The sequence below is a fragment of the Taudactylus pleione genome, unplaced genomic scaffold (genome assembly GCF_031769625.1).
Source record: "Taudactylus pleione unplaced genomic scaffold, aTauple2 ptg000201l, whole genome shotgun sequence".
In the NCBI taxonomy this organism is placed as follows: Eukaryota; Metazoa; Chordata; class Amphibia; order Anura; family Myobatrachidae; genus Taudactylus; species Taudactylus pleione.
In genome coordinates, this window is record NW_028284603.1 from 27,746,359 (window position 1) to 27,772,910 (window position 26,552).

General features: G+C 46.2%; 1 protein-coding gene across 1 annotated transcript in view; it reads left to right on the forward strand.

Annotated features, from left to right (window-relative positions):
* Positions 1–26,552, forward strand: part of SYT14 (synaptotagmin 14) — a 234,789-nt gene that overhangs the window by 14,613 nt on the left and 193,624 nt on the right. Inside the window, exon 2 of the mRNA XM_088477535.1 lies at positions 19,703–19,750. Coding sequence (XP_088333661.1) covers positions 19,703–19,750 — 48 coding nt within the window. The remainder of the gene's footprint in view (positions 1–19,702; positions 19,751–26,552) is intronic.

Here is a 26,552-nt window from a genome sequence, read left to right on the forward strand (position 1 = left end):
TGTCCGCAGCGGCGCCAGGCATCACTTAGATCAGGATGCCGGGCACCGGTCTCCCGACGTCTAGACGCTGGTCATTTCACCCTCGCCGAGATATGACAGTCGGGAAGCCGGCTGTTGGTATAATGTCAGCCGGCTTCCTGATTGCATACCTCCTAATCCGGACGCCAGCCGAAATGAGGTAAGTCCGGGGCGCCCTTAGAGTTTGCCCTTCAGGTTTAGGGAGTGTAGCGGGGGTAGGTTTTGGGGGCTAAGGTTAGGGTTAGGCTCTAAGGGGAGAGGGTTAAGTTTAGGCACTAACGGGGAGGGTTAGGGGGGCAAGGGTAAGTATACTTACCCGACCCCTGCCAGGATACCAACCATTGGGATACCGCTGTTGGTATTCAGACAGTAGGTATCCCGACATTACATACCCTCTCCGGCTTTCAAACCCTGCCTAAAGGTCAGTTGTTAGAGGAAGCATACACACAGTAGAGTTGTTTTAATACATTGTCACAATTATGAATACCCCAATATCGCTAAACATTAAATAATTGCTTTCCAGACTTGGATTGTGGTTCCAAAGCACAAAAAGTTCTTATTACATAAAAAGAAATTGACACGCTTTGATCTATCACAATTAGTGCAAAGACAATGAAATACAAAAGATACAGCCAATACATACGCAAGCACTCTGAATCCAGATTCCCGGCATCAATCGTGAAGCCTCCGTCATAAGAAAGAAAGAAGATGACTGACTAGAGAACTGTGAGCGCTTGAATATATAGTGGACAACACAATAGGAACGAGCTGGCATAATTCCATTGGTTCTTGTTCTTGTCATTCTGTCTCGATGCAGGTCATAGGACAGTTCATATGGTGACAACAGGGATATGGTCCATCCTTCCAGACGAGATAACACTACATACAAAGTACATATTCTAACCAATAATTCCCTATAATCCATAACCACCGAACGTAAAATGCGACTCCTCCGTCGATAGATTCAGATATCTGGAATTAAACAGGGTGTCAGTATGATACCAAACATGACATGTCTACTAAGTTCTATACCTTACATATCATATCTGTACATTTTACACCATAATGATTAGCTAACAAAATCTCGAATATTACGCTCAATGCTAGGGAACCTTTTATATGTACTGTATGCTTGCATAAATGAATGTGAGATATTTACAGGAATTAATCAGTGTGCGTTGTACATCTAAACGCAGTGTATCATGCAAATATGTCCTGTATATGAGTTTATATTTTATTTGCTAATGTGCGTCTGTATATGTGTCATGGATTAATATATATATATATATATATATATATATATCTGGAAAATGGGGTGGAAAGGACAAGCGCCAAATAGTGTGATAAATTAAAAAATAATTGTGCCCGTGCTCAAATAATAATGTGCGTACCAAAAGATAAATCTTTAAGGCTTATCTGTAAATCTTGTCAGTCGATTGAGTATACAAAGCTGGACCCGGGTTACTGGTGCCAGATAGGACCTTAGTAGGGAAAGGCTCTTGACAGAGCCAGGTGAAGAAGAAAAATAATATAGTGTAGTAATTTCAGAATACTGAGTCTCGTAATAAATGGTTATGCGTACCCGATAGATTCTTGTGTAGATGCATATAGTGTTAACCTTTGGTAACTTTATCCAGGTTTCTTCCTTATTTTTCAGCCCCAAAAGTACCCACATAAAGTGGTGATGGTCTGCTCACTCCCCTTGATATGCGGTCTGTCACCCTTGTCAATATACGAGCCAGAGAGGAGGACTTCATATATTATTTCATCTACTTATTATACAATCCAGGAACCACTTCTCCTTTGTTGCAGCACAGGACACAGCCAGACACAGTCTCTCTCCCAACCCAGTGTGTGTGTGTCCTGATTGCACACACACTGGGTTGGGAGAGAGACTGTGTCTGGCTGTGTCCTGTGCTGCAACAAAGGAGACGTGGTTCCTGGATTGCATAATAAGTAGATGAAATAATATATGAAGTCCTCCTCTCTGGCTCGTATATTGACAAGGGTGACAGACCGCATATCAAGGGGAGTGAGCAGACCATCACCACTTTATGTGGGTACTTTTGGGGCTGAAAAATAAGGAAGAAACCTGGATAAAGTTACCAAAGGTTAACACTATATGCATCTACACAAGAATCTATCGGGTACGCATAACCATTTATTACGAGACTCAGTATTCTGAAATTACTACACTATATTATTTTTCTTCTTCACCTGGCTCTGTCAAGAGCCTTTCCCTACTAAGGTCCTATCTGGCACCAGTAACCCGGGTCCAGCTTTGTATACTCAATCGACTGACAAGATTTACAGATAAGCCTTAAAGATTTATCTTTTGGTACGCACATTATTATTTGAGCACGGGCACAATTATTTTTTAATTTATCACACTATTTGGCGCTTGTCCTTTCCACCCCATTTTCCAGATCACTATTTCATCTGATTGCCATACAGACCTACGGAAGGGACTGCTGCCTCCTCTTATTTGAAGGATTCAAGTGGTCGATTAACTTTTCATATATATGACACCTGCACTTTAATGTCACAATCAGGTTAAATACACTGTGCGCGATCCAAGAACTACTATTTCTATATATATATATATATATATATATATATATATATATTATATATACTGGGCATGAAATCGCGGCACTCAGGGTACTTGAAAAAAGGTTTAATGTGACATCTCAATAGTGCAACGTTTCTGTGCCAACAACCGGCACTGTCCTCAGTGCCGGTTGTTGGCACTGAAACGTTGCACTATTGAGATGTCACATTAAACCTTTTTTCAAGTACCCTGAGTGCCGCGACTTCATGCCCAGTACCTATCCATTTCTCGCAGACACCGGGCCAAGCCATCTCACTCCAGGGAGAGCCGGACTTATGGTGACTACATTTATATATATATATATATATATATATATATATATATAGCTTTATCCAGTAACTGGTATTTTTGACATTATATCCGTCTGAATATGATTACAAAAGGTCATATAAAATTAAGTTTGTTCTGCTCACAGGTGGGGCAAGCCTTGGCCATAGTCAAGAAGGCTGATAACTTTAACAAAGGCTTTCTTATGCTTATTTAGAATGCAATTGTCAGTACTTCTTAACCACATCTGCATTGGACACAAGGCATACAATTGCTAATGGTGATCAAACTTCTGACAATTGTTTCTAACTCTACATTCAGAACACTTCCTCTGAGCATATCAGTGTCTGTGTTACACTTCAATTGCCACAGACATACTGTATCTGTATGCGGAGCTTCTCAATATATATGCAAACACTCACAGTATCTTTGTGTATTTTTAATTACTTGTCACAGACATACTCCAGCTTCTCACACACTTGACTAAACCTTGAATGACATATATATTTATATACGAATTTGTGCGCATCGGCATGCTTCCGACGCAGAGTAGGGTCCGATTTAGCTTCTACTACTACTATCAGCCAATAAACGACTAGATCGTCAGATAATAATTAGAAATGATCATAACCAATTATTTGATTTCGACACAATAGAGTTTTAACTTGATCTACCAGATGAACTACCTTCTTACAGAGCCAGATTGGGTCTGTTGGGTTCTAAAAAAGTGTCTCTATACAGCAGAAAGACAAGAGACATCTCATTCCAGTTATTCAGCTCAGGTTATACTATGCCCTAGGAAACCCTTCTTAAAACACATCAAATTATCTGCATGTTAGTGCAGTACAAAAAGCGTGCAACAGCAACACATGCAAGGTGGTTGCATCTTGAGCACCTTGCATTGTGGTCAAGATGCGACTGACTGACTGACTGACTCATCAATGTCCATCCCAAACCACTGGACCTAGAAACATGAAAATCGAGGAGTATATGCCTTCCATGACGTAGGTATCCACTAAGAAGGGATTTCGACTCAGAAGAGGGTGAAAAGGGCTAAAAAGTTTCCTCCCTCTGTGCAGTGTTCTGGCTGACTGTCTCATTGTATACTGAAGGCAGAACACCCAAGTATGCTAATATGCTAACTTACTGACCAATACAGACACTCCTTATTGCCGTCTCATCTGCAGTCACCACCTTTGCATATGAATAGCTTATTTCACTATTAATGTCAAAGCTGCTAATGTTGATTAGGTTATGTGATCACTGGACATTAAAGAAAGGGGGAGCAGGCAGTGCAGGGTGTTGATAAATCTCTATGGTTGTCTAAAGTCTGACAATAATAGGAAGGATCAGAAATGGGCTGGTGCTGGATGTGGCAGTGCTTCTACAAATGGATGATTTGTAATAGTTGTATCAATATAGCGTTAAAGAAAATAGCAATTCAGTATGTGTTATGCACATAATGAGTACTGTTTGTTGAATGATAACTTTTTTTTTTGTAAATATGGTAATATTTAATACTTAAAACATTTACCTGTAACTCTCTAACTTGATGGTGCAGACCTGGCTGAGGAAGCAGCCACTCCCCCAATATGGTGTGGTCATACCCCCTGCAGTGGAACTCACTGGCCCCAGTATTCATGATGAAGTGTGACCACTGCCCCCACACACTCGCCCATGCCCCCTAGTACTGGTGACTGAAAATCTCATGGCAGCCCTCACCTCAGATATTAAATTTCTGCTTTACAGACCTTTCCCTGATCATTGTAGTTGCAAAGATAACATTAAGTATAACTCTCAAGTAGCTGTTTTGCAGCCTGCAATAATAATATTTTTATGCCAGTTTTGCCACGTCATTTAGGTTAGTGCATCATTATCAGTTTGTGTTTTCACTTTATCTAGGATAAGATAGAAACATTTGATTTGAAATAGAAAAAGAACCACCCCATCTAATATATCTATTTTATATTAAGCTTAATTTTTGCTATTTGTGAAGTCTGATTTTACATTTTGTCAACTTATGACCCTTAAGTGCAGATTCAGTGAGCCAAAGGTTGACTCAGGCAGTCTGTTGCCCCATGTAAAGTGCCCTGAGTTATTCTATTAGATGCCAGCGATCAACCCGCGAGCTCCGATTCAGCAGTTATACTAATATTTCTAGTCACACTGTCTAAAGAGTGCGAGCAGAATTGACCATTGACTACTTATGGGGAAACAAACTGCTTGACCCAACCCACGGCTAACTGAATTTGCCCCAAAGGTTTGCAGATTGACAAACTTTAACAACAAAGGCCCTGATTCAGACCCACTCGCAAGCGGTTGTCCGCTCGCAAGTGGGTTGATGGTGTGCACTGCGCATGCGCACGACGGCGGGAGCTCCGTCGTGCACATGCGCCAGACGCGACGAGCGAAGGCCTTTCCTTCGCTCGTTGTGTCTGATCAAAGGGGGCGTGCTGTCGATGTTGATTGACAGCACGCCCCCTTTGGTGGGCGTGCCGGTGGCGTGCCTCGCAGACGGGGGCGTTCCCAAGGGAACGCCTACCGTCAGAAGCCGGCCCACTGACATCACTAGTGATGTCAGTGGGAGTGATTTTGGCTCTGATAGAGCCAAAATCACTCCGGGCCTTGCGGTTGAGAAACTCAACCGCAGGCTCCGGCTCGCAGTGGCGATGGTCGCGATGGTCAAGACCATCGCGGCCATCAACCTGCACTCTCGTATAGGCTGTGGGTGGTGACCCACAGCTATACGAGCGTCCAGGAGAACGCTCCATAATTGTGGAGGACGGCCCTCATTCAGAGCGTGCGCTCTGCTCAGAGTGTCCGGCTCTGAATGAGGGCCAATGTTCACAGATGGCAAAGAGCCAACCTGCGGCTTATTGAATATGACTGTAAATTGTGCTTCAATACAGCATGCTCAAATTTGTAGTGTGAATGCAACTGAAGTAACCCAGATTACATATTTGGAAATTTCCATGTCTTAGAAAAGCTCAAATTTTTATTTTTTTTATTTTAACAGGTCTTATTTGCTTAATACAGCACCTGATTCAATTGCTTGCAGTGTTATTTGCACATGCTAGGAACTATGGGCCTGATTCAGAGCCGGACGCTCTGACCAGAGCGCTCGCTCTGAATCAGGGCCCTCCTCCATTAAAATGGAGCGTCCTCCTGGACGCTCGTATAGCTGTGGGTGACCACCCACAGCATATACGAGCGTCCAAAAAGATGGTCGCGATGGTCTTGACCATCGCGACCATCGGACTTGCGACGGAAACCCTGCGGTAGGGTTTCCCAGCCACAAGCCCTGGAGTGATTTTGGCTCTATCAGAGCCAAAATCACTCCCACTGACATCACTAGTGATGTCAGTGGGGCCGGCTTCAGACGGTAGGCGTTCCCATTGGAACACCTCCGTCTGGCAGGCACGCCCCCGGCACGCCCACCAAAGGGGGCGTGCTGTCAGTCACCATCGACAGCACGGCCCCTTTGGTGCGAGACCCGGAGCGACAGCTTGGCTGTCGCAGTCCGGGTCTCGCGCATGCGCACGACGGAGCTCCCTCCGTCGTGCGCATGCGCAGTGGGGAACATCGACCCACTTGCGAGCGTACTGCCGCTTGCGAGTGGGTCTGAATGACCCCCAATGTTTCCATATAGCGCGACTTTCATCTACCTGAATTCCATTCTCCTTTCTAGTCATGCAGCACTCAAACACTTTGTTCTGTAGTTTCAGGGCTGAATTATATCTTTCAAATGAAAACTGTTTCATTACCAGTCAGAGTTACCTCTATCAGAATAAACCTTCTTATAAATCCATATGTAAAAAGAAGGCTTGCTTTCATGTACCCCCTACAAAGGTTCTGGTGCCCGCATTCATTACCTGTCCACAGTAGACAAATAGTTTCTTATGCTGAGCCAATATTCACTGCACCAGGACAGTAATGGGCAACCTGATACACTCCAAGGGGTGAATCGATGGACCTCTACACTTCGATTTGGTTGCAATAAGTTAAAACCATCTATTTTATGGAAAAAAAAACGTATCTGCATATAAGTCTGCATTTTAATGTTAGATGGGGAAATGGGCAGGACGAAGGTATGGGGGTATATTTACTAAAGTGCTAGCTACTATCTGCTATAAGGTGCTAGATAAATAAGTGGAATCTGATTGGTTGCTATGGGCAACAACTCTAATAACTCCACCTCCACTATAAACCCGCACTTTAGTAAATATATACCAATATATACACAGTTTGCCCACCCAACTCCCCACAGGGGTCGCCTGCAATTTCCCTCCGGTAACTCTTTTAGAGGAGGAATAAAAATATGGTCACATGCAGCCCTAGGGTCACCTGTTGCCTGTAACGGCACTAGGAACTAGTTAGTCCCAAAGTGCCACATGCCTCAGCGATGTCTCTGGAGCCAGGTGCAGCAAGGATACAGTATACACCCCCTTCATTAGTTGTGGTAATCTGTGCTAGAGACATGTGAACATGCTATGAGTGATAATGAGGCCTACTTTTTGGCAGGGATGATTATAAAATAAAGCATGCCCTCTTTCTAACATTAATATGTGCTGCTGTGAGCTGCTACTGAAACAAATATGCCACTGAATGTATCATGCACTTGTGAGATTTTTCTGGCATTTATGATCTGTCAGGGAGAGTTTGGCTGTACATTCATCTGAGCATTGCAGTGTTATTGCACAGGCCTATGTGCTCTCTACACAGATACTACTGTACTGTTTGTCCCTCGCTCTCCCATCACCTCCTATCCCAAGAGACCACCGCTGGATTGTGGCTCATACACATTTAACAGGGAGAAGAAGACTAAATAAACACCTCATTAATGAGCATGTTTATTAATATACTCACATTTGCTCCAATAACTAACATCTCTTATTGTTGCTGTATGCAAAGATAAGTGATGTAGTTTCAGGGCAAATGATTCTTGCCAAGAAATCAACTCCGATAAGCAGCTGTCCCAGCGAATGCTGAAACGTGTACTTATAGATTTCACTGTCTGTTGGGTTCTGTCCCGGCAGTGTCCCTGCTCATGCTTGTCCTTAAATCGTTCATGAACACAAAAAAAATCAGAATGAGCAGAGCCATCTGAAGAGATACCTCTAAAGGTGCATACACACAACGATTTTTTGAACGATTATCGTTAACGATATCGTTTATCGTTCAATCGTTGAAAAAATCGTTCACTTTCTAAGTTAAAACGATGAACGATTATCGTTCATGCATGTTCACGTTTGTAGTTCAGTCAGACTGACCAACTCAACGATTTTCATTAAGGGAATATGCAAAAATTGTTTGTAGTTCAAAAAAAATAGTTTATTACACTTTAAAAAATCTGACAGATAATCGTACAGAAAATCGTTCAGAAAATCGTTGCTAACAAAATCGTTATGTGTGTATGCAGCTTTAGTACTCCGATAACCTCTTCCATTGCTGAGAGCTATTAATGTCATAGGGTTTGCTGCTTGTTGCGGGGTGGGGGAGTTTATGCTGCTATGTTGTGTTTGTGGAAGTCTCTCTTAGCTGTTACAGATACAGTAGTATACTTTCTAACATGTCTTTATGATGAATGTCTGGTATAAGATAAAACAAGTGTCAGCCTGTCAGTTACAAGAAGCCACTGTCACACTTGTTCCAGAGATACTGTATGCATGCGCTGGGCTCTGCTTATTTTCCAGCTACAAGAAATGCCAGTACCTGTAACTAACGACTCTGGGCCTGATTCAGAGCCGCTCGTAAGCGGCCGCTCGTTCGTTCCGAGCGATGTTTGTCCAACTGCGCATGCGTACGGATCGTCATACGCATGCGCTAACCACTCAGTGCGGCCAAAATTCATGTGCTCGCAAAATAGCGAATGCCTGCTATTTTGAGTGACAGAAAGAGGCGTATGTGGGTGGTAACAGGGGAAGGTGCTTGAAAATGGGGAGTGGAAATCAGAACGCAGGCGTGCTTAAAGGTCAAAACGGGCGTTTTATGGGTGTGCATATTTAAAACAGCAGCGTCATTGACCACGTCACTGGGTTATTTTATAGTCAGAACTGCTCGCAAAATTGTGGTAGCAAACACCAACCCCAAGAATAGCGAGCAGTTCATACCCTTGTCGATGTACTCGATTAATCTAATAAATAGCGGACATGACGTAGGATGCGAGCGGCCAGGGGGCGTATTTTTCCAAAAAACGAACGCAAGTTTTGTTCGCTCGTTCAGACATAGAGGCGTGAACAGACCGCAAACAGCGAACGGTTCATTTGAATAGCCACCCCTTGTTTTAGAACGAACGACCGCAAATAGCGAGTGGCTCTGAATGAGGGCCACTGTCTCCATTTCTATCACAGACTCGGGAAAAGAAAGTGCAAGGGCAATCCATAAAGCTCCATGGAGGGGCAACTTAAGTAGTAGTGGGTCTTTAAACTTATCTCTGAAGAGTTTACATCCACAAATGCATGCAGACACTACTTAAATATAAAAATATGTCGGCATGTATAGATGTTAATAGACGCATTGCCTAGTAAGAAAAATTACTGTGCATCTATGTTGGAACTAGGTGAGTATAAGTTTATAGATTTTCTTTGACAGTCACAGTGACTAATGACCCATAAAGTTTATGAGGTCATCACACACAATAGATGACAAATGATCGATAAACACATACTCGGCTATTTCTTTCAACATTATAATTACTGTTGCAGAGAAGCCTTCGATTCTGTGTCTTACTACAAAGAATAGTGCACAAAGGGAGGCCCGGTTTTATGGAGGTTTTCCTAAAAACAGTGGCTGCTGTAAGTAATATCTGTGCCGTGCTACTATTTGTAGTGTTGAAACAGTCCTTGTTCTCTGCGTTTTAAACTTTAAAAACCTGGTAAAATAGGTTATTTGTGCTGCCCTAACTTCCCCTGAATATTAGGAAGACTCTGGTAAAGGAGAAAATAATTTAAAATCTGCTCTCTGATGTCCATTCCACAGAACACTGAAGTTACCACTTCAAAGTGGATGTCACAGAATGCAAATATTTGGCCGAGGCTGTGAGATGGACTATGGAGTTCTAGGAAAACTAGCTGCATGGAGATTGGGGGGGTCTGGGGTCATTCCAGTCAGGATGTCGACATTCAGTATATTGACAGCCAGAATCTCGACACCAGAATGTCGACAGGTCGTCCATATCGACATTTAGAATGTAGACATTCAGAACTTGTCAACATTATGGTGTCGGCATTTTGACGGTCAGCTTTCTGAATGTTGACTTTTCATACCACACCAGGGTGGGGGAGGAAATGGAACTATGTTGCACTGGGGCATGAAGGGCAGAATTGTGTGTGCTATCACTTTGTGGCGGCCCGCCTCTATGACTATCCACCAGAAGTTTATGGCCAGCTGCCAGGAAGGCATGGTCAACCACTGGAGGGGGCGTGGTCAGCCACAGAGGACATGGCTACCTCCATACCTTAATATATAAAGACAAGATACTTTGCAAACTAGACCGTCCTAGACCGTCCCATGTTATAACGATCTTCAACATTGCCAGCCTACCTCATTTGCCAGTAATAATAAGGCTTTTTGTGCTTTAGTAGATCTGTATCTTAGTGCATGCAAAATTTCCTATGAGGAATGTCTTCAAAACCCCATCAGCATGTGTGCACCTCCATCAGCACGAGCATTCCTGGGGATTTTAGCTTGATACATAATGCATTTACTTTTCAGTTGCTTCAGTTGTTCAAGTAAACATTTAAAATCAGAAGATTGTGCTTACCTGCCATCGTCAGCTCAGTTGTGTCTTCATTAGTACACATTGCTTGTGATAAGTGAGCCCAATGACTGCATTGATTTCAGTACAAGAGAAGGTGAAAGGTAAGGGGTGAAGAGAGGAGAAGTGGAAGAGGAGAGAGGCAGGAGAAGATGCAGAGAAAGTGGAAATGTATGAGGGGAAGATGGTTTGTGGGGGAAAACGATAGAAGATGATGGGGCGCAAATATAAGAGGGGTATAGGTAGACAGACAGATGGTGAGACTGAGGTGCACATACAAATGTAGAGGTAGAAACACACAGAGAGAACAGCCAGACTTGGGGAAATAGAGGGAGAGAAACTGGCACAGACGGGAAAGGCAGAGTAGCAGGTACAGAGGGGTAGGGAAGAGACTGATGCAGACATGGGAATGAGAATTACTTGTGTAATGAAAGGTCAGGGAAGCTGTAGTAGACATTTGAGAGTCTAGCACAGATAGAGGAAGGGGAGAGAGGTTAGCACAGATAAGGAAAGGGCTGAGAGTCTAGCATAGACAGAGGAAGGGGAGAGAGGTTAGCACAGATAAGGAAAGGGCTGAGAGGCTGGTACAGATAGAGGAAGGGAGAGATGTTAGCACAGATAAGGAAAGGGCTGATAGTCTAGCACAGATAGAGGAAGGGGAGAGAGGTTAGCACAGATAAGGAAAGGGCTGAGAGGCTTATACAGATGGAGGAAGGGAGAGATGTTAGTACAGATAAGGAAAGGGCTGAGAGTCTAGCACAGATAGAGAAAGGGAGAGATGTTAGCACAGATAAGGAAAGGGCTGAGAGGCTGGTACAGATAGAGGAAGGGAGAGAGTTTAGCACAGATAAGGAAAGGGCTGAAAGGCTGGTACAGATAGAGGAAGGGAGAGAGGTTAGCACAGATAAGGAAAGGGCTGAGAGTCTAGCATAGACAGAGGAAGACGAGAGAGGTTAGCACAGATAAGGAAAGGGCTGAGAGTCTAGCATAGACAGAGGAAGGGGAGAGAGGTTAGCACAGATAAGGAAAGGGCTGAGAGGCTGGTACTGACAGCAGCTGGCAGAGTCTGTTGGCACAGACAAAACAGAAGAGGGGTTGTCAAAAAAGGGACTGACAGATAGGAACAGCCTAGATAGGGGAGAAGGGAAGAGAGAATAACCCTGAGAATGAGAAAACACTCAGTAAGACATACTTATTTAGCCTTGAGTCCTTGCTCCATGTGCAGGGAGGAGGAGAGTCTCAGCCCATTGTAGACTCTGTGGCACTAGTTGACCCCTGACCCTCTCGAGATGAAGAGCGCTGCAGCAGACCATAGCAAGACTGTGCCGTTTTCTCATTAACTTAAACTTCATTTGAAAAAATTAGGCACTATGGGCCTGATTAATTACGGAGTGCAACTGCGAATGCAATAGCGATTACGCACACAGTTCAACTACGATAGTGATCGCAATTCCGCCACAGCTCTGCATAAGGACGCCCACTTTACCTTACACACATCTGTGATGTTTAGCAAGACTGCGAAAACATCGGTACAATCGACTACCATCGCAGCCTTATGCACACTTGCACAAACTCTGACCTTACTCAGGAATTGCTAACTTCAGTGCAAACTATCAGGCCTCAGGCAGCGTAGGGCATCGCAGTGGATAATTTATGCACGCCCATGCAACGGCGTTCAAATGCACTGGCACGCCTGCGTTTTCCCGACTACCCCCCCATCGCCGTCCACAGACGGCACTTCCAGTCAATCACTCTGCGATGGGTCTGCGTAGTCACTGCGATCGCAGTACGCAACAATCACCCGATTGCGGGCGTATTAGCATTTGTGATCCTTGCTGAATCTGGCCCTAAGACCGCAGTGTTGTCTGCCTGACATTCACTGTATATGTGCTGGGGCGGGGGCTGTCACTGCTGTCAGGCAGTGGGGTCCACCAGAGATTTCCTCGGTGCCCCAGGCAGCCAGTCTGACACTGGACGGCATATATCAGTAATGGGTGGTTATTCAGCTTTAAGTACATTCTTGTGTTATATACTGCAGATTAGTTTTTTTGTGCTTAGCCTGTTATAATGGAGCAAGGAAAATTTACCTTTTTCTACTTCAGGGTCCATAGGGTATCCACAGGATACCTTGGGGTATAGGTGTGACGTCAGTCGCAGGGCACCAAAGAGTTAAGCTTTCAGCCTCCCAGGATGCACTAGGTCCCCCTCCTATACCCCGCCCCCGGGCCAAGGCACCTCAGTTTAGTTTGGTGCCCGGCCGGAGTCGGGTGCACCTGTTGGAGTGGGGGCTAGAAGAGCCCCTGAAGCTTATTCTTCATGCAGCTGTGGCTGCACAACTGGATGAACAGCATGGACAGTCAGTCCTGACGTCCATGCTGTCTTCCCTACACCCCGCCGGTACCAGAACGCCGGTACTGATCCGGGGATGCTGGTGGGCGTCTGGGGTCACAGCTAGCGGTGACCCCAGATGCTCCGGACCATGGCCGGATTCAAGGGGGACAGAGGTAAGCAGCGGGGTCCCGCGGTGGGTCCCCGCTGATCACATGGTCCTAAGTCCCCAGGCAGGGGGCTCCCTGGGGACTGGCTGCAGCGTGGAGCCAGGCGACCAACCTGCGCTTCCACTACCCCCTGGGACAGCGGACCGCAGCAGAGCGGTAGCGCTGCGGCGTCCCAGGGGTTAAATGCATGCCAGGGGAGCGCGCCTTCCCTGTCTCACAGCCGGCGCCTCCCCCGCTGCACACAGCCCTCTCTGCATGCTGCCGACTGGTCCTGTGGCAGCGCTCCTCCCCCAGGCCAGCCTCCTCTCTGCTCCTCGGCGGCCATCTTCTCCAGAATGCATGGTGAACGCTGCTGGAAGCGCTGGACGGAAGCATCGTGGTCTGGGTCCCCCCGCATACCTCTCCTCCGCTGTGGTCAGGTCTGTGTATGCAGCGCTGTGTCCTACCAGGCCCTGTGTCTGTGTAGTTGAGTGATCAGCGCTGTTAGTGCAGGAATTGTTATTTTTCTGCATTGTATGTGACTGTTCATCTAAACTGTCAGCTTTATTACTGTCCCTGTTCTTTCTGCTAAAGCCCTTGCGGTGCGGTGCTGCAGGGTGGTCTCTCGCCTATTTAATACTTAATTGGTGAGAGAGGTCACATACGTGGTGCCATCATGTCTGAAAGTGATTTTCCCCTCCGGCTACAGTGTACCACGTGCAAAGTACCGTTAGCGGAGGGGGAGGGTAGCGCGGAGGGCCTTTGCCGGCAGTGTTTGTCCATGGCGCGGCCTATTACGGTTACAGCACCGGTACAGGAGCCGCCCTGGGCTTGTTTCGCTCAGGCGTTAACAGCTTTAGTGGGCCAGTTAGCTCCGCTGCCCGCGTTTACTCCGATGGGTTTGTCCCAGCAGTCTGTGGTGTCGTCACCCATGCAGGGGTTCCCACGACAATTGGTGGTACCCCACAGTCTCCCTATTTCCCCGCTCCCGGGTTCTCAGGAGCCAGCGTGGGTTAACTCCCTGACGAGTTCTGTACAGCACTTGTCGGATGTGTTGCAAGGGGAGTCTGTGATGCGGTCTCATAAAAGGCCGGTGGCGTCTCTGTCCGCTCCTTATGAGGATGACGAAGGGACGTCTGATGATGGGGAGATTCTAGATCCTTACGATCAGGAACCTCTCCATACTAAGGACGCTGATGCTAAGTCCAAAGTATATATTCCTGGACTTATTCGGGCGGTCCGCACAGCCTTGGTGATTGAGGACGAAGTTCCCCCAGCGGCTAAATCTAAGTATGCCTTTTTCAAAGATGTGAAGGGCGATGCCACAGTCTTTCCTCTTTCGGGTCAGTTGGTGGACCATTTAGAGGAGGCATGGAAACAACCTGGCAAAAGATACCAGCCGCAGAGACGCCTGGCGGTGGCTTATCCGTTCGCGGATAATTATTTTGCGAAGTGGGAATCCCCTCCACAGGTGGATTCTCACGTGACCCGTCTTGTCCGTAGTGCCACATTGCCGATGCCATCCATGTCCTCCCTTAAGGATGCTACGGACCGCAAGGTAGAAATCTGCCTGAAGTCCGCTTATTCCCTTGCAGGGGGGGCAGCACGGCCGGCTATGGCCATTTGCTGGGTTGCCAGAGCGATGGAGCGCTGGGCGGATTCATTAGAGGCTTCTTTTGAATCCGACTGTCCGGCCGATCAGGCGGAGTTGATTGGCAATCTCCGTGATTCGGCCACCTACATCAACGAGGCGGCTCTAGACATTAGTACTCTGGTGTCTAGAATTTCTTCAGCAGCGGTAGCTGCTCGTCGCACCTTGTGGCTGCGATCCTGGAAGGCGGACGCAGATTCCAAGAAAGGTCTGGAAGCGTTGCCGTTTACCGGAGAAGTTCTCTTCGGTCCGGATCTGGATAAGATTGTGGCCACGCTGGCGGCAGCCAAATCTGCCTGTCTCCCGTCGGCCGCTGCTCCTTCTGGTTCGGGACCATCGTCCTTTCGGTCATCTAGGGCCCAGGGCAGGCCCAAACCACAGTCGTTTCCTCGACAGGCTGGCCCTAAGAAATCGGTCAAGCCCCGGAAACAGGCATGGAGTACCAGACGTCCGGCCCCCAAGCCAGATGACAAGCCTGCGGCCTGACGGTCCGGGCCTCCCTTTGGGGGATCCCAGGGTGGGAGGCCGCCTGCTACAGTTCGCCCAGTGTTGGTCGACCACTACGACAGACACTTGGGTTCTGGAGGTGGTTTCTCACGGATACGCCCTCTCCTTCCGGCACAGACCCCCGGCTCGCTTCTTCACCACGGGTCTCCCATCAGACCGGAACAAGGCTACGGAGCTGCGGAAGGTATTGCACACTATGCTCCAGGCTGGAGTTATAGTGGCGGTTCCATTCTCCCAGAGGGGCCAGGGTTTCTATTCAAATCTATTTTTGGTACAGAAACCCAATGGGTCATATCGTCCGATTCTCAACCTCAAAGCACTCAACAAGTCTTTGCGGGTCCCGAAGTTTCGGATGGAGACCCTACGGTCCATCATTCTGGCGCTGGAACCTGGGGACTACTTGGTGTCATTGGACATACAGGACGCTTACCTGCATGTCGCTATTCTTTGGCGCCATCAACAGTTCCTCAGGTTTGCAATCAGCAGCGACCACTTCCAGTTTCGGGCGTTACCTTTTGGCCTGGCAACAGCACCACGTGTTTTCACCAAGGTGATGGCGGTCATGGCGGCTTCTCTGCGGCTGCAGGGAGTCCGCATGTTGCCGTATTTGGACGACCTGTTATTGGTGGCAGGATCTCCAGAGCTCCTGTTACGCCACTTGGACCTGACCATTGCACTGCTGCAACGGCACGGCTGGCTAATCAACTGGCAGAAGTCCACTCTAATCCCGTCTCGGAGGATTCTGCATCTTGGAGCCTTATTGGACTCGGGACAGCAAAGGATCTTCGTGACGGAGGACAAGATCTCTGCTTTACAGTCAAGGGTGCGCAGTTGTCTGCACAGCCGCCGGGTGTCCTTACACTCGGCGATGAGGTTACTGGGCTCCATGGTGTCGGTGTTCGACATGGTGGAATACGCCCAGTTTCACTCCAGACCTCTGCAGCACCTGATCCTGTCCAAGTGGAACGGGCTGACTCAGTCTCTGAAGTCCCAGACGATTGTGCTCACCCAGGAGGTTCGCCTGTCCCTTACGTGGTGGTTACAGACGACCCACCTCAACAAGGGACGTCCGTTCTGGGTTCCAAATTGGGTCCTGTTGACAATGGACGCCAGTCTTCGGGGCTGGGGAGCAGTTTCGGGTCCACACTTGTTCCAGGGCAGGTGGACGCCGACAGAAGCGGAGCTTCCAATAAATATCTTGGAACTCCGTGCGGTCTTCAATGCTCTCCAGCAGGCACAGCGGTTTCTCCAGGGTCACCCGGTGCAGGTCCAGTCGGACAACGCTACCACCGTGGCCTACATAAACAGGCAAGGAGGAACTCGCAGTCGGGCGGCTCTCGTAGAGGTCTCTCGGATCCTGGTTTGGGCGGAGCGCAATCTTCCGGCCATATCAGCGGTCTTCATCCCGGGAGTGCTCAATTGGGAGGCGGACTTTCTAAGTCGCCAGGACGTTCATCCGGGGGAATGGTCCCTGCACCCGGACGTTTTTCAACTACTGGTGGACAGGTGGGGTCTTCCAGAAATCGACCTCATGGCGTCCCGGCACAACAACAAGTTGCCGGTGTACGGGTCTCGCACAAGAGACGAAGGGGCGTCTCTGGTGGATGCTCTGTCCGTCCGGTGGACGTTCCGGTTCGCATACCTGTTCCCTCCGGTCTCCCTTCTTCCACGGGTAATCCGGAAATTCAAACAGGAAGGAGGGACGCTCCTGTTGATAGCTCCCGCGTGGCCCAGACGGCACTGGTTCTCAGACCTTCAGGGTCTGTCCGTGGACATTCCTCTGCGGTTGCCGCTACGACCGGACCTTCTGTCTCAGGGTCCTTGCCTTCACCCGGACCTGACTCGGCTGTCTTTGACGGCGTGGCTGTTGAGACGGCCATGCTGAGGTCCCGGGGGTTTTCCAGCTCTGTGGTGCGTACCATGTTGCGAGCTCGGAAACCGTCTTCCGCGAGGATATACCATCGCGTGTGGCATACGTTCTTCCAGTGGTGTCGACCGAGAGGTTATGCACCGCGGGAGTTTCGTCTGTCTCGGATTCTCGCCTTCCTGCAAGCGGGACTAGATCATGGGCTACGCCTTGCTTCTTTGAAGGTACAGGTTTCGGCCCTATCTGTCTGGTTTCACCGTAGGATTGCTACAATCCCGGATGTGCGCACCTTTATGCAGGGTGTTCTCCGCATTCAGCCGCCCTTTGTTCCACCTGTGGCGCCTTGGGATTTGGCTGTGGTCCTGAGGGCTCTCCAAGGACCGCCGTTTGAACCACTGGGCTCAGTGGATCTTAAATGGCTAACAGCTAAGACTGTTTTCCTTCTGGCCATTGCTTCGGCCAGACGTGTTTCTGAGTTAGGGGCTCTTTCTTGTAGACCCCCTTTCTTGGTTTTTTATGGGAACAGGGCAGTGCTCCGCACTCGGCCCGAGTTTCTTCCCAAAGTTGTTTCCCAGTTTCATATTAACGAGGAAATAGTTGTTCCGGCCTTTAACTCACCGGGTCTTTCCGTGGGTGAGGCCTCTTTGGATGTTGTGCGGGCCTTAAGGACTTATGTTGACCGCACTTCTTCGTTTAGGAAGTCGGACGCTTTGTTTGTCCTCTTTGGCTTCCGTAAAAAGGGTTGGCCTGCTTCAAAGCAAACTTTGGCAGCCTGGATCCGTATGGCTTTTTCTGAAGCTTATCTTCATGAAGGCCTACCGGTCCCTCCTTCTCTGAAGGCTCATTCCACTAGGTCTGTGGGTCCTTCGTGGGCAGCTCGACGTGGTGCCTCGGCAGTTCAGATCTGCAAGGCTGCTACGTGGTCTTCTGTCCATACCTTCGTGAGGTATTACAGGTTTGACACCTTCGCCTCTCAGGATGCTTCCTTCGGGCGGCGGATTCTCCTTTCTGCACAGGAGCGTCCCCACCCTTAAAGGATACTGCTTTGGGACATCCCCAAGGTATCCTGTGGATACCCTATGGACCCTGAAGTAGAAAATATGAGATATGGTAAGAACTTACCCTTGTTATCTCTATTTCTACGAAGTCCATAGGGTTCCACAGGACTCCCGCCCTGTCGCACCTGTGCTGCAGATGGGCTTTGCTCTGGTCACCGGTTTTCCGTCTCCCTCTGGTGAGAATGTGATTCTTGTATGTGTCCAGATCTTTGTTCTCTCTCTTCCTTCTCCTCCTCCGGCCTATGGCTTGGTAACTAACTGAGGTGCCTTGGCCCGGGGGCGGGGTATAGGAGGGGGACCTAGTGCATCCTGGGAGGCTGAAAGCTTAACTCTTTGGTGCCCTGCGACTGACGTCACACCTATACCCCAAGGTATCCTGTGGAACCCTATGGACTTCGTAGAAATAGAGATAACAAGGGTAAGTTCTTACCATATCTCATATTATTATACAAGTTTGCTATATGCATACAGTGAAGTACATCTACAATTGGGCTACGACTGAACATCCATTTATCTTCTTCATATGTATTTATGTATGTATGATTACCTCACAAGTATCACATTTTCCAGCAGGCAGAAGTGCCATGTCCTATTGGACTAGGATCATGACAAGGCTAATTGGGAGCAGATTTGCTGTTTCTTATGTAGTCCCAGATTGTGACTGTTAACAGCTTTTTAAAACAATGTTTTATTTTGTGAGATTACTTTTCAGAACAAAGTTGAGTATAGTATGTTACGAAATCTGCTATCTAGGTGTTAAATCTTTTTTTTATTTTTATCAGATATCTGTCAATCATAGAATAACCTGCATCTTCATATGTGTTAAAATGCTTCTTCTCTGTATGGGGTCAGTGCCAATAGGATACCCTTGGCTGGCCTCACCACCCCTGCTCATGTTATGTCATGAAGCCATGGACGAGGGGGCCGGGACCAGGAGCTGAGCAATGGCTCTTCATGTTGTCCCCTTGGCCTTGCACCGTGGGCAGGGTACCACCCTCACTCCCTTAGTTACAGCCTGGACATGGCTTATGCAATAAAGCTGTCCAGTGTTTGTGTGCTATCTGCAAAACAAGCCAGTATTAACTCTGCATGCACAAAAGAGAAAAGGCACCCGTTGTATTGCAACATGGTTTGTTCTAGGAGCAACTTTCTCCTTTTCTGTTCCTCTTTTTAAATCTTCCTTAATACGTAGACATCTTGAGAAACCACATGTAAGGCCCCAGAAAATTATGACTTTGCCCAGCACTTATATATAAAGTTGTGATTGAGCATGTAAGTGTACTAATCAATTCTAAAGTGATGACAAAGCCACAGATTATACATAAAATGGTATGTTTTATTTCATGTTCGGGTTAAAATATTGCCATGTTTAATCTTATTGATTATTTGTGATGAATGACAGTAAATAGGTTGTCCGTAAGATATGTGTGAGGTTAATATACATAGAAATGTATTCATCCTTAATGTTTTTTCCTCTATGATTTTTGCAGGTGGAGAGAGAACTTGTGGAGTCCACGAACTAATCTGCATTAGAAAAGGTAAGAACATAGATGGACACCTTCTCCTGCAGTACCAAGCATGTCTTGACAAATATGTCCAAAATCTAGGAGTCAGTTTAAAAAGTTAGCAGTTGTCCTGTGCTGAGACGCACCTGTTCTAGGTATAATATGGTGAACAATTGTTGTAACAAGAATCTAAAGTATCACTTTGCTGGCTCCCTGTTTTGATCTGGATTTGATGTAAACATTTTGGAAGTGGCAGGTGGGTCTAAAACAGTTCACTATGCAGTGTTCTCCCCATGCTTTATATTTCAGGCAGTTCGTCTGGCAAAATTCGCCTGCCGACTGATACTGTGACGCAGCCGAAAGTCGCTCTGCACTGACGTTTCATATGGAAATGTCAACGCAGAATGACTTATTGGCCTCCTCACAGTGCCAGGTGGTGTCAGACTGGAGGGCAGAGCAGATACCTCACCCAGTGTAAAAGGAAGGGCGCGCAGTTACTAATCGCTAGTGAACAATGAAGAGAGTGGACTGCCTGCATCCACTCTGCGTTTCAGCGGACGCGTGTTTGTTTCTGGGGGCCTTCTGTGTAGTCAGCAAGTGGGGCAGTATCTGGGCAGTGTGGCTATCTGTGTCCAGCCAGCTTGTTGTTTGTTACTGGGCCTTATGTGTAGCCAGCAAGAGGGGCAGTATCTGGGCAGAGCTGCCATCTATGTCCAGCCAGAAAGAGGGCTGTCTATCTGTTTTTAGATAGCAAGTGGTGCTATATCTGGTTAATTCTTGTATTTGTTTCCAAAAAGCAAGTGGCCAGTATCTAGGCTGTTCTTTAAAAATGTATTTGTGCAATTGGGCAGTATCTGAGCCATTTTAAGGATTTTCTGCTCTAAAACCAAAACCTTTTAGGAATTGCATAAAGCAGAGCCTACTAAACAATCTGATTTCACTAGAGGGGACAGATACTCAGGGGCACCGAGAGGGGGGGGGGGAGAGCGGGTACTAATTAACCTGGCCCAGGCTTGCTAGAGGGCCCGTGGCGCCACCCCACCTCTCTCTTACTTCACAGCAGCCCAGCACACATCAGGTTTCTGCTGATTAAAATGATATGCGGCATGCCTAAATTCTTTGTGTGACTGCGGGTGTATCTGCATGCAAAATGCTATGGTACAGTGTCAGCGGCTGTGACACTGTTTTGTAGCATTTTACATGCAGATACGCCCGCAGTTGCACACAAAATATAGGCATGCCGCATATCATTTTAAACAGCAGAAGCTGCCTGTGCGTCATATTCACATCACTTTGTGAATAAGAGTTTTAAGGAAAAAAGTCGCATAAAAACACTGGGCTTTAAATGTGCAAGGCGGCTATATAAATGGACACATCTGTAAGTTCAGGAAGTTCAGGAATTCTAACTTTTAATCGGCAATCTTTTCTGGGGAGAGCACTGCTATGTACTGTCCAGAGACATGCTGAGATGTTGAATTAGTTTAATTGGAGAACATTTTTCTTTTCAGTATGAAATATTAATGCATATTATGTGGCAGACTCAATTAACCAAGGGTTGAGTGGTGAGGTCTGTTCTCCCAATAAAATGCCCAGAGCACCCGCCGGAGGTGCAAGCAAAAATGAAAGTTAACCGCTGCCACGGGACTGCTTGTGGGTTGGTCACTGGTCTGCAAATGAATAGCTCCAGGGAATTTACCCAGGAGAACAGAATGCATCTAATTGAATCTGCCCCTAGATATGTGCTTGCTACAATTGCTGATAATTTTTTTTTTTAACTTGACTTCTACCAACTTTTTTTTTCGAGTTTTCAATTTCTTTATGGCAATTTGAAAAATATTGGTGATTTGATGCTTTCTTGTAGTTTGATGATATTGGAGGGCATTGTAATGAGCCCGTTTAGTCTGCTTGTGTGCTCGATTTGAAAGGAATAGCAATAGGTAGACTACTACTATAACTTTACAAATACAATATGCTGACCAATAAAATCAATGAACACAGCTGGGTTAACGATCTTTAAAATGTATTCAGATTTGCTGCGTTTCACATGCGTAATCCGTTTTACAGGTACTGTTTGTGAAATCAAATGATGGATTTTTAAATGTGTTCCTCGTGCCAATAATTATAACAATCCAAACAAAACAAACAAAAGCAAAACAAAAAAAAATATAATATAATTTTCCAGTACTCACTTGACCTGAGCAAACTGAAATGTACATTTTTGGGGTGGATAGCATAAGGTTTTGTGTACACCTTTTAAATGTTTCCCTGTCCAGTAGACCAAGCAACAAACATGCTGTAGAGGAAAAAGCACTCTGCAGCTGGCAAAGGCTTATTCTTTGTCCTTAATTATGTATGATATGCCTGAAGAGCTCCTGGTGCTTGCACAATGTGTGTTCACATCCTACACTGTTGTGCTATTCCTTGTGTTATGCTTAATGGACTGGACTGTTCTAGCTGCCTTTCAGGGAGTGGTGTTAGTTCTTTGATAAAAGATGAACATTACATTCTGCTTTGGGTAATGAACCATAGGATTATAAAAGTACCATACGATGTGTAACAAAATAAATGAAACATCTCTGTAGCTGACCAACCTTGACTGACCAACCATATCCAGGCTGCTGAGAATGATTAAGATTTTTGCTTTGCAGAAAATCAGAAGCTACCACTCTTTTTGTACCCTGATTGAAGATCTTTAGAAGCTGGGTTATATACCGTATGCTAATTACTCCGGCTTGCTGTTGTTGTGACAAAGGATGTCACCATTGCTTATTTTAGGAGGATGCTTTTATAAGATAGTACAAAGGAGGTTCTACTTATTAAATACAAAAATAGCGATACTTATTTTTTTATCAGGCCTTTAAATAATTTGTAGCTGATGCAGAGTATGTAGCCTATATTATGTAAAATTGCTCTATGCATGACCAATAAAGCAAGTGGGTGCCAATGCAGGCTTGTACGATTTTGGGACTTACGCCCGCTTGAGCTCTGAGAGGCTGGAGTGGGAGGAAAGGGGCATTTATATATAGGTTGACTGCAATAAGGGCACATTCATGCAATTGCGGACCGGGACACAGACACTTTAATCAAATAAAAAATACTGTTGGGTATGTGCATGGGCTGGTTGGTTGACCTGGGATAGAGGGTGCCGGTCCTCACTCTAACCAGATAGTCCCATTGAAGTTCTGGATTAATTTTCTGATCAGCAAAAACATAAGTTATTTGAAAAGACTTTATTAGTAGGATGGCATGAGCAAAAACAAGTAGTAATAGAATTACCGAATCACATAGGTCACAAAAGTAAAAGAGAAACAAGTACACACAAAGGTCATGAAAAGCATTAGAGGTCAGCAGGTAGGAAAGGACAGAGGCGGGTTGCTAGCTGCGATGGAAAATATATGGGGAGTAGGCAGAGGTATGCAGGAAGGGCTGTCTCCCAGATTTTAGAGAAGGATTTTAAACAATGTACTCATCATAAAGTCCATCTGACCATTTGGTATACAGGCCAAACTCTATTCAATATTGTATGGATGGGGGAGATAACTGACACCAAGCAGAGTCCATTTGGCATGTGGTCACCGAGACAATCTACAGTATGGAGTCAAGTTTTGATGCTTAATGGCTAAAATCAAGACTTAATTGTTTGGAACAATGAGGGTGATGTATCAAGCTGTGAAAACAGTGGAGAAGTTGCCCATAGCAACTACTCAGTTACCTATCATATTATAGAATGTACTTTATAAATGCTGCCTCAAAGCTGATTGGTTGCTATAGGCGACTTCTCAGCTCTTTTCACTGCTTGATATACCTCCCCCAATATATTTAAATGATCAGGAAAAGAGGGTGTGAAGCCTTGGGAGTTTGCCTCTACAGGAGAACACGACGAAAGAGGTATAGCTGGAATACTCTGAGAGGTTGTAGCCACAGAATACCCTGAAGTGTTTAACACAGCAGGCACAAATGACAAAAGGCCAAAGGCACAGCTGTGTACACAATGTGTGGGATTTTGGTAGTGTGCCACAAGGTACATGGATGCGTTTGCGCTGTTTGTACAGTGCACAGCGTGCTATAGGGTACACGGAGGTGTTGGCAGTGGCTGAGCAGTGCGTAGCGTGCACAAAGGTACACAGATGTGTTGTCACTGCTTGTACAGCCATGGCCAAAAGTTTTGAGAATGACACAAGTATTGGTTTTCACAAAGTTCGCTGCTTCAGTGTTTTTAGACCTTTTTGTCAGATGTTACTATGGTATACTGAAGTAAAATTACAAGCATTTCATTCTGTCAATGGCTTTTATTGACAATTACATTAAGTTTATGCAAAGAGTCAATATTTGCAGTGTTGACCCTTCCCTTTTAAGACCTTTGCAGTTCGCCCTGGCATGCTGTCAATCAACTTCTGGGCCACATATACTGATTGATGGCTGCCCATACTTGTGTAATCAATGTTCGGAGTTTGTCAGAATTTGTGGGTTTTTGTTTGTCCACCCGCCTCTTGAGGATTGACTATAAGTTCTCAATGGGAAAAAGGTCTGGGGAGTTTCCTGGCCATGGACTCGAAATTTTTCATGTTTTGTTCCTCGAGCACTTAGTTATCACTATTGCCTTATGGCAAGGTGCTCCATTATGCTGGAAAAGGCATTGTTCGTCACCAAACTGTTTCTTGGATGGTTGGGAGAAGTTGCCAAACATGGTAAATATAGTGTAGTACTGTGGAGATGTCTGTGTGACAACTGAGATCTTACTTATTATCACAAGTTCTTACCAGACATCTCCACAGTACTACACCGGCTAAATGTCCTACTACAGAAAAATGCACGTTGGAAGTGGACAAAAGACTGTGAGAAGCATTCTCAGAACAGATTGATTACATCTAATAAAGTCTTTACTCATTTTGATCCGAAACTGCCCATCAGACTGGCGTGTGATGCCTCACTATATGGCATTGGAGCAGTGTTGTCACATCAACTGAGCGATGGAAGCGAGAAACCAATAGCGTTTGCTTCACAGTCCTTGACAGTAGCAGAGAAGAATTATGCTCAAATTGATCGAGAGGCCTTAAGTTTAGTATGGGGAGTAAAGAAATGTCATCAATATTTGTATGGACAAAGGTTGACATTAATGACTAATCATCAGCCATTGGTATCGATTTTTAACCCCCAAAAGGGAGTCCTAGCCATGACTGCTACTCGTCTTCAATGTTGGTGATTATTGCTGGGTGCACACACATATGACATTGAGTTTAAAGGAACAAAACTACATTGCAACTCTGATGGTCTATCGCGTTCCCCCTTGCCCCAAAGTGAGAAGGACAATGGTAAGGACCCCCTGGAAGTGTATCACAATATGTTGATAGAACAGCTACCTATTACCAATGACATGATCAATCGGGAAACAAGGAAAGACCAGGTGTTACCTAAAGTAATGGACTTAACTCTAAAAGGTTGGCCTAAACATGGCAATGCTCAATATTACGGGTTTTCGGCTAGGAGAGATCAACTTTCTGTCTATCGAGGAACTCTTTTGTGTGGTAATACCAACAAAACTGCGAAACAGAGTTTTTGAAAATTTACATGAGGGTCATCTGGGCACAGTAAAAATGAAGAGTCTTGCTAGAAGCTACATGTGGTGGCCAGGAATTCGCTGGTCAAATTGAAACATTGACAAAAGGATGTGAAGGATGTCAAAGAGTTCAAAATTCACAACCCTTAGCCCTGTTACACCCCTGGGAATGGTCACCATCTCCATGGCAGGGGGTACATATTGACTTTGCTGGCACATTCATGGATTGTATGTTTCTTATTGCAGTGGACGCCCATTCAAAATGGCCAGATGTAATATAGATAAAATTCACTACACCTGAGAAAATTGTTGTTCTGCAAACCAGCTTTGCCTGAAATGATCTACCGGAGCAAGTCTGCAGTGAAAATGGGCCACAATTTGTGTCCACGGAATTCAAAAAGTTCATGTGAGACAATGAATGGTGTGGTTTGGCTGAGAGATTTGTACAAACTTTTAAAAAAGCTATCAAGTCCATGCACAATGAACATCTACCTTCGCAACACAAGATTGACAACTTCCTGTTTATATTTCTTAGAACTGAGCACTCCACCACCGGTCAGCCACCTGCTGTGCTGTTTATGCAACGGAACTTGCAGTCTCAGTGGGACTTGATAAAACCGAATGTGAGACGAAAGGTACATTACCAACGGTTTCAAACTGTTTATCAGAAACCTACTCGGACCTTCGTCATTGGTCAAGAGGTGCTTGTCCGTGATTACAGAGGAGACAAATGGCAACCAGGAATAGTTTCTTCCATGTCCAGCCCTCTAATGCACGTGATTGAAGTGGGAGGAGAATTGTGGCACATTGATCAAATAATTGAGGCTAGGAGGCATACTGACTGTAGGCCGACACCTGTACATAGCCAAGCAAGTGATTTGGGAGTTCATGTATACCCCTCTGGGTCTGCTACAGAGACTGTTTCTGACACTGCAAAGAATGTATACCCCTCTGGGTCTGCTACAGAGACTGGGCCTGATTCTGACCCGCTTGCGAGCGCTGAGCACTCGCTAGCGTGTTGATGGTGCCCTAGTGCGCATGCGCACGACGGAGGGAGCTCCGTCGTGCACATGCGGGACACCAGACTATCGACGGCCAAGCCGTCGCTATGGGTCTCGCACCAAAGGGGGCGTGCTGTCGATGGTGAGTGACAGCACGCCCCCTTTGGTGGGCGTGCTGGGGGCGTGGCTGCCCAGACGGAGGCGTTCCCATGGGAACGCCTACCGTCTGGGGTCGGCCCCACTGACATCACTAGTGATGTCAGTGGGAGTGATTTTT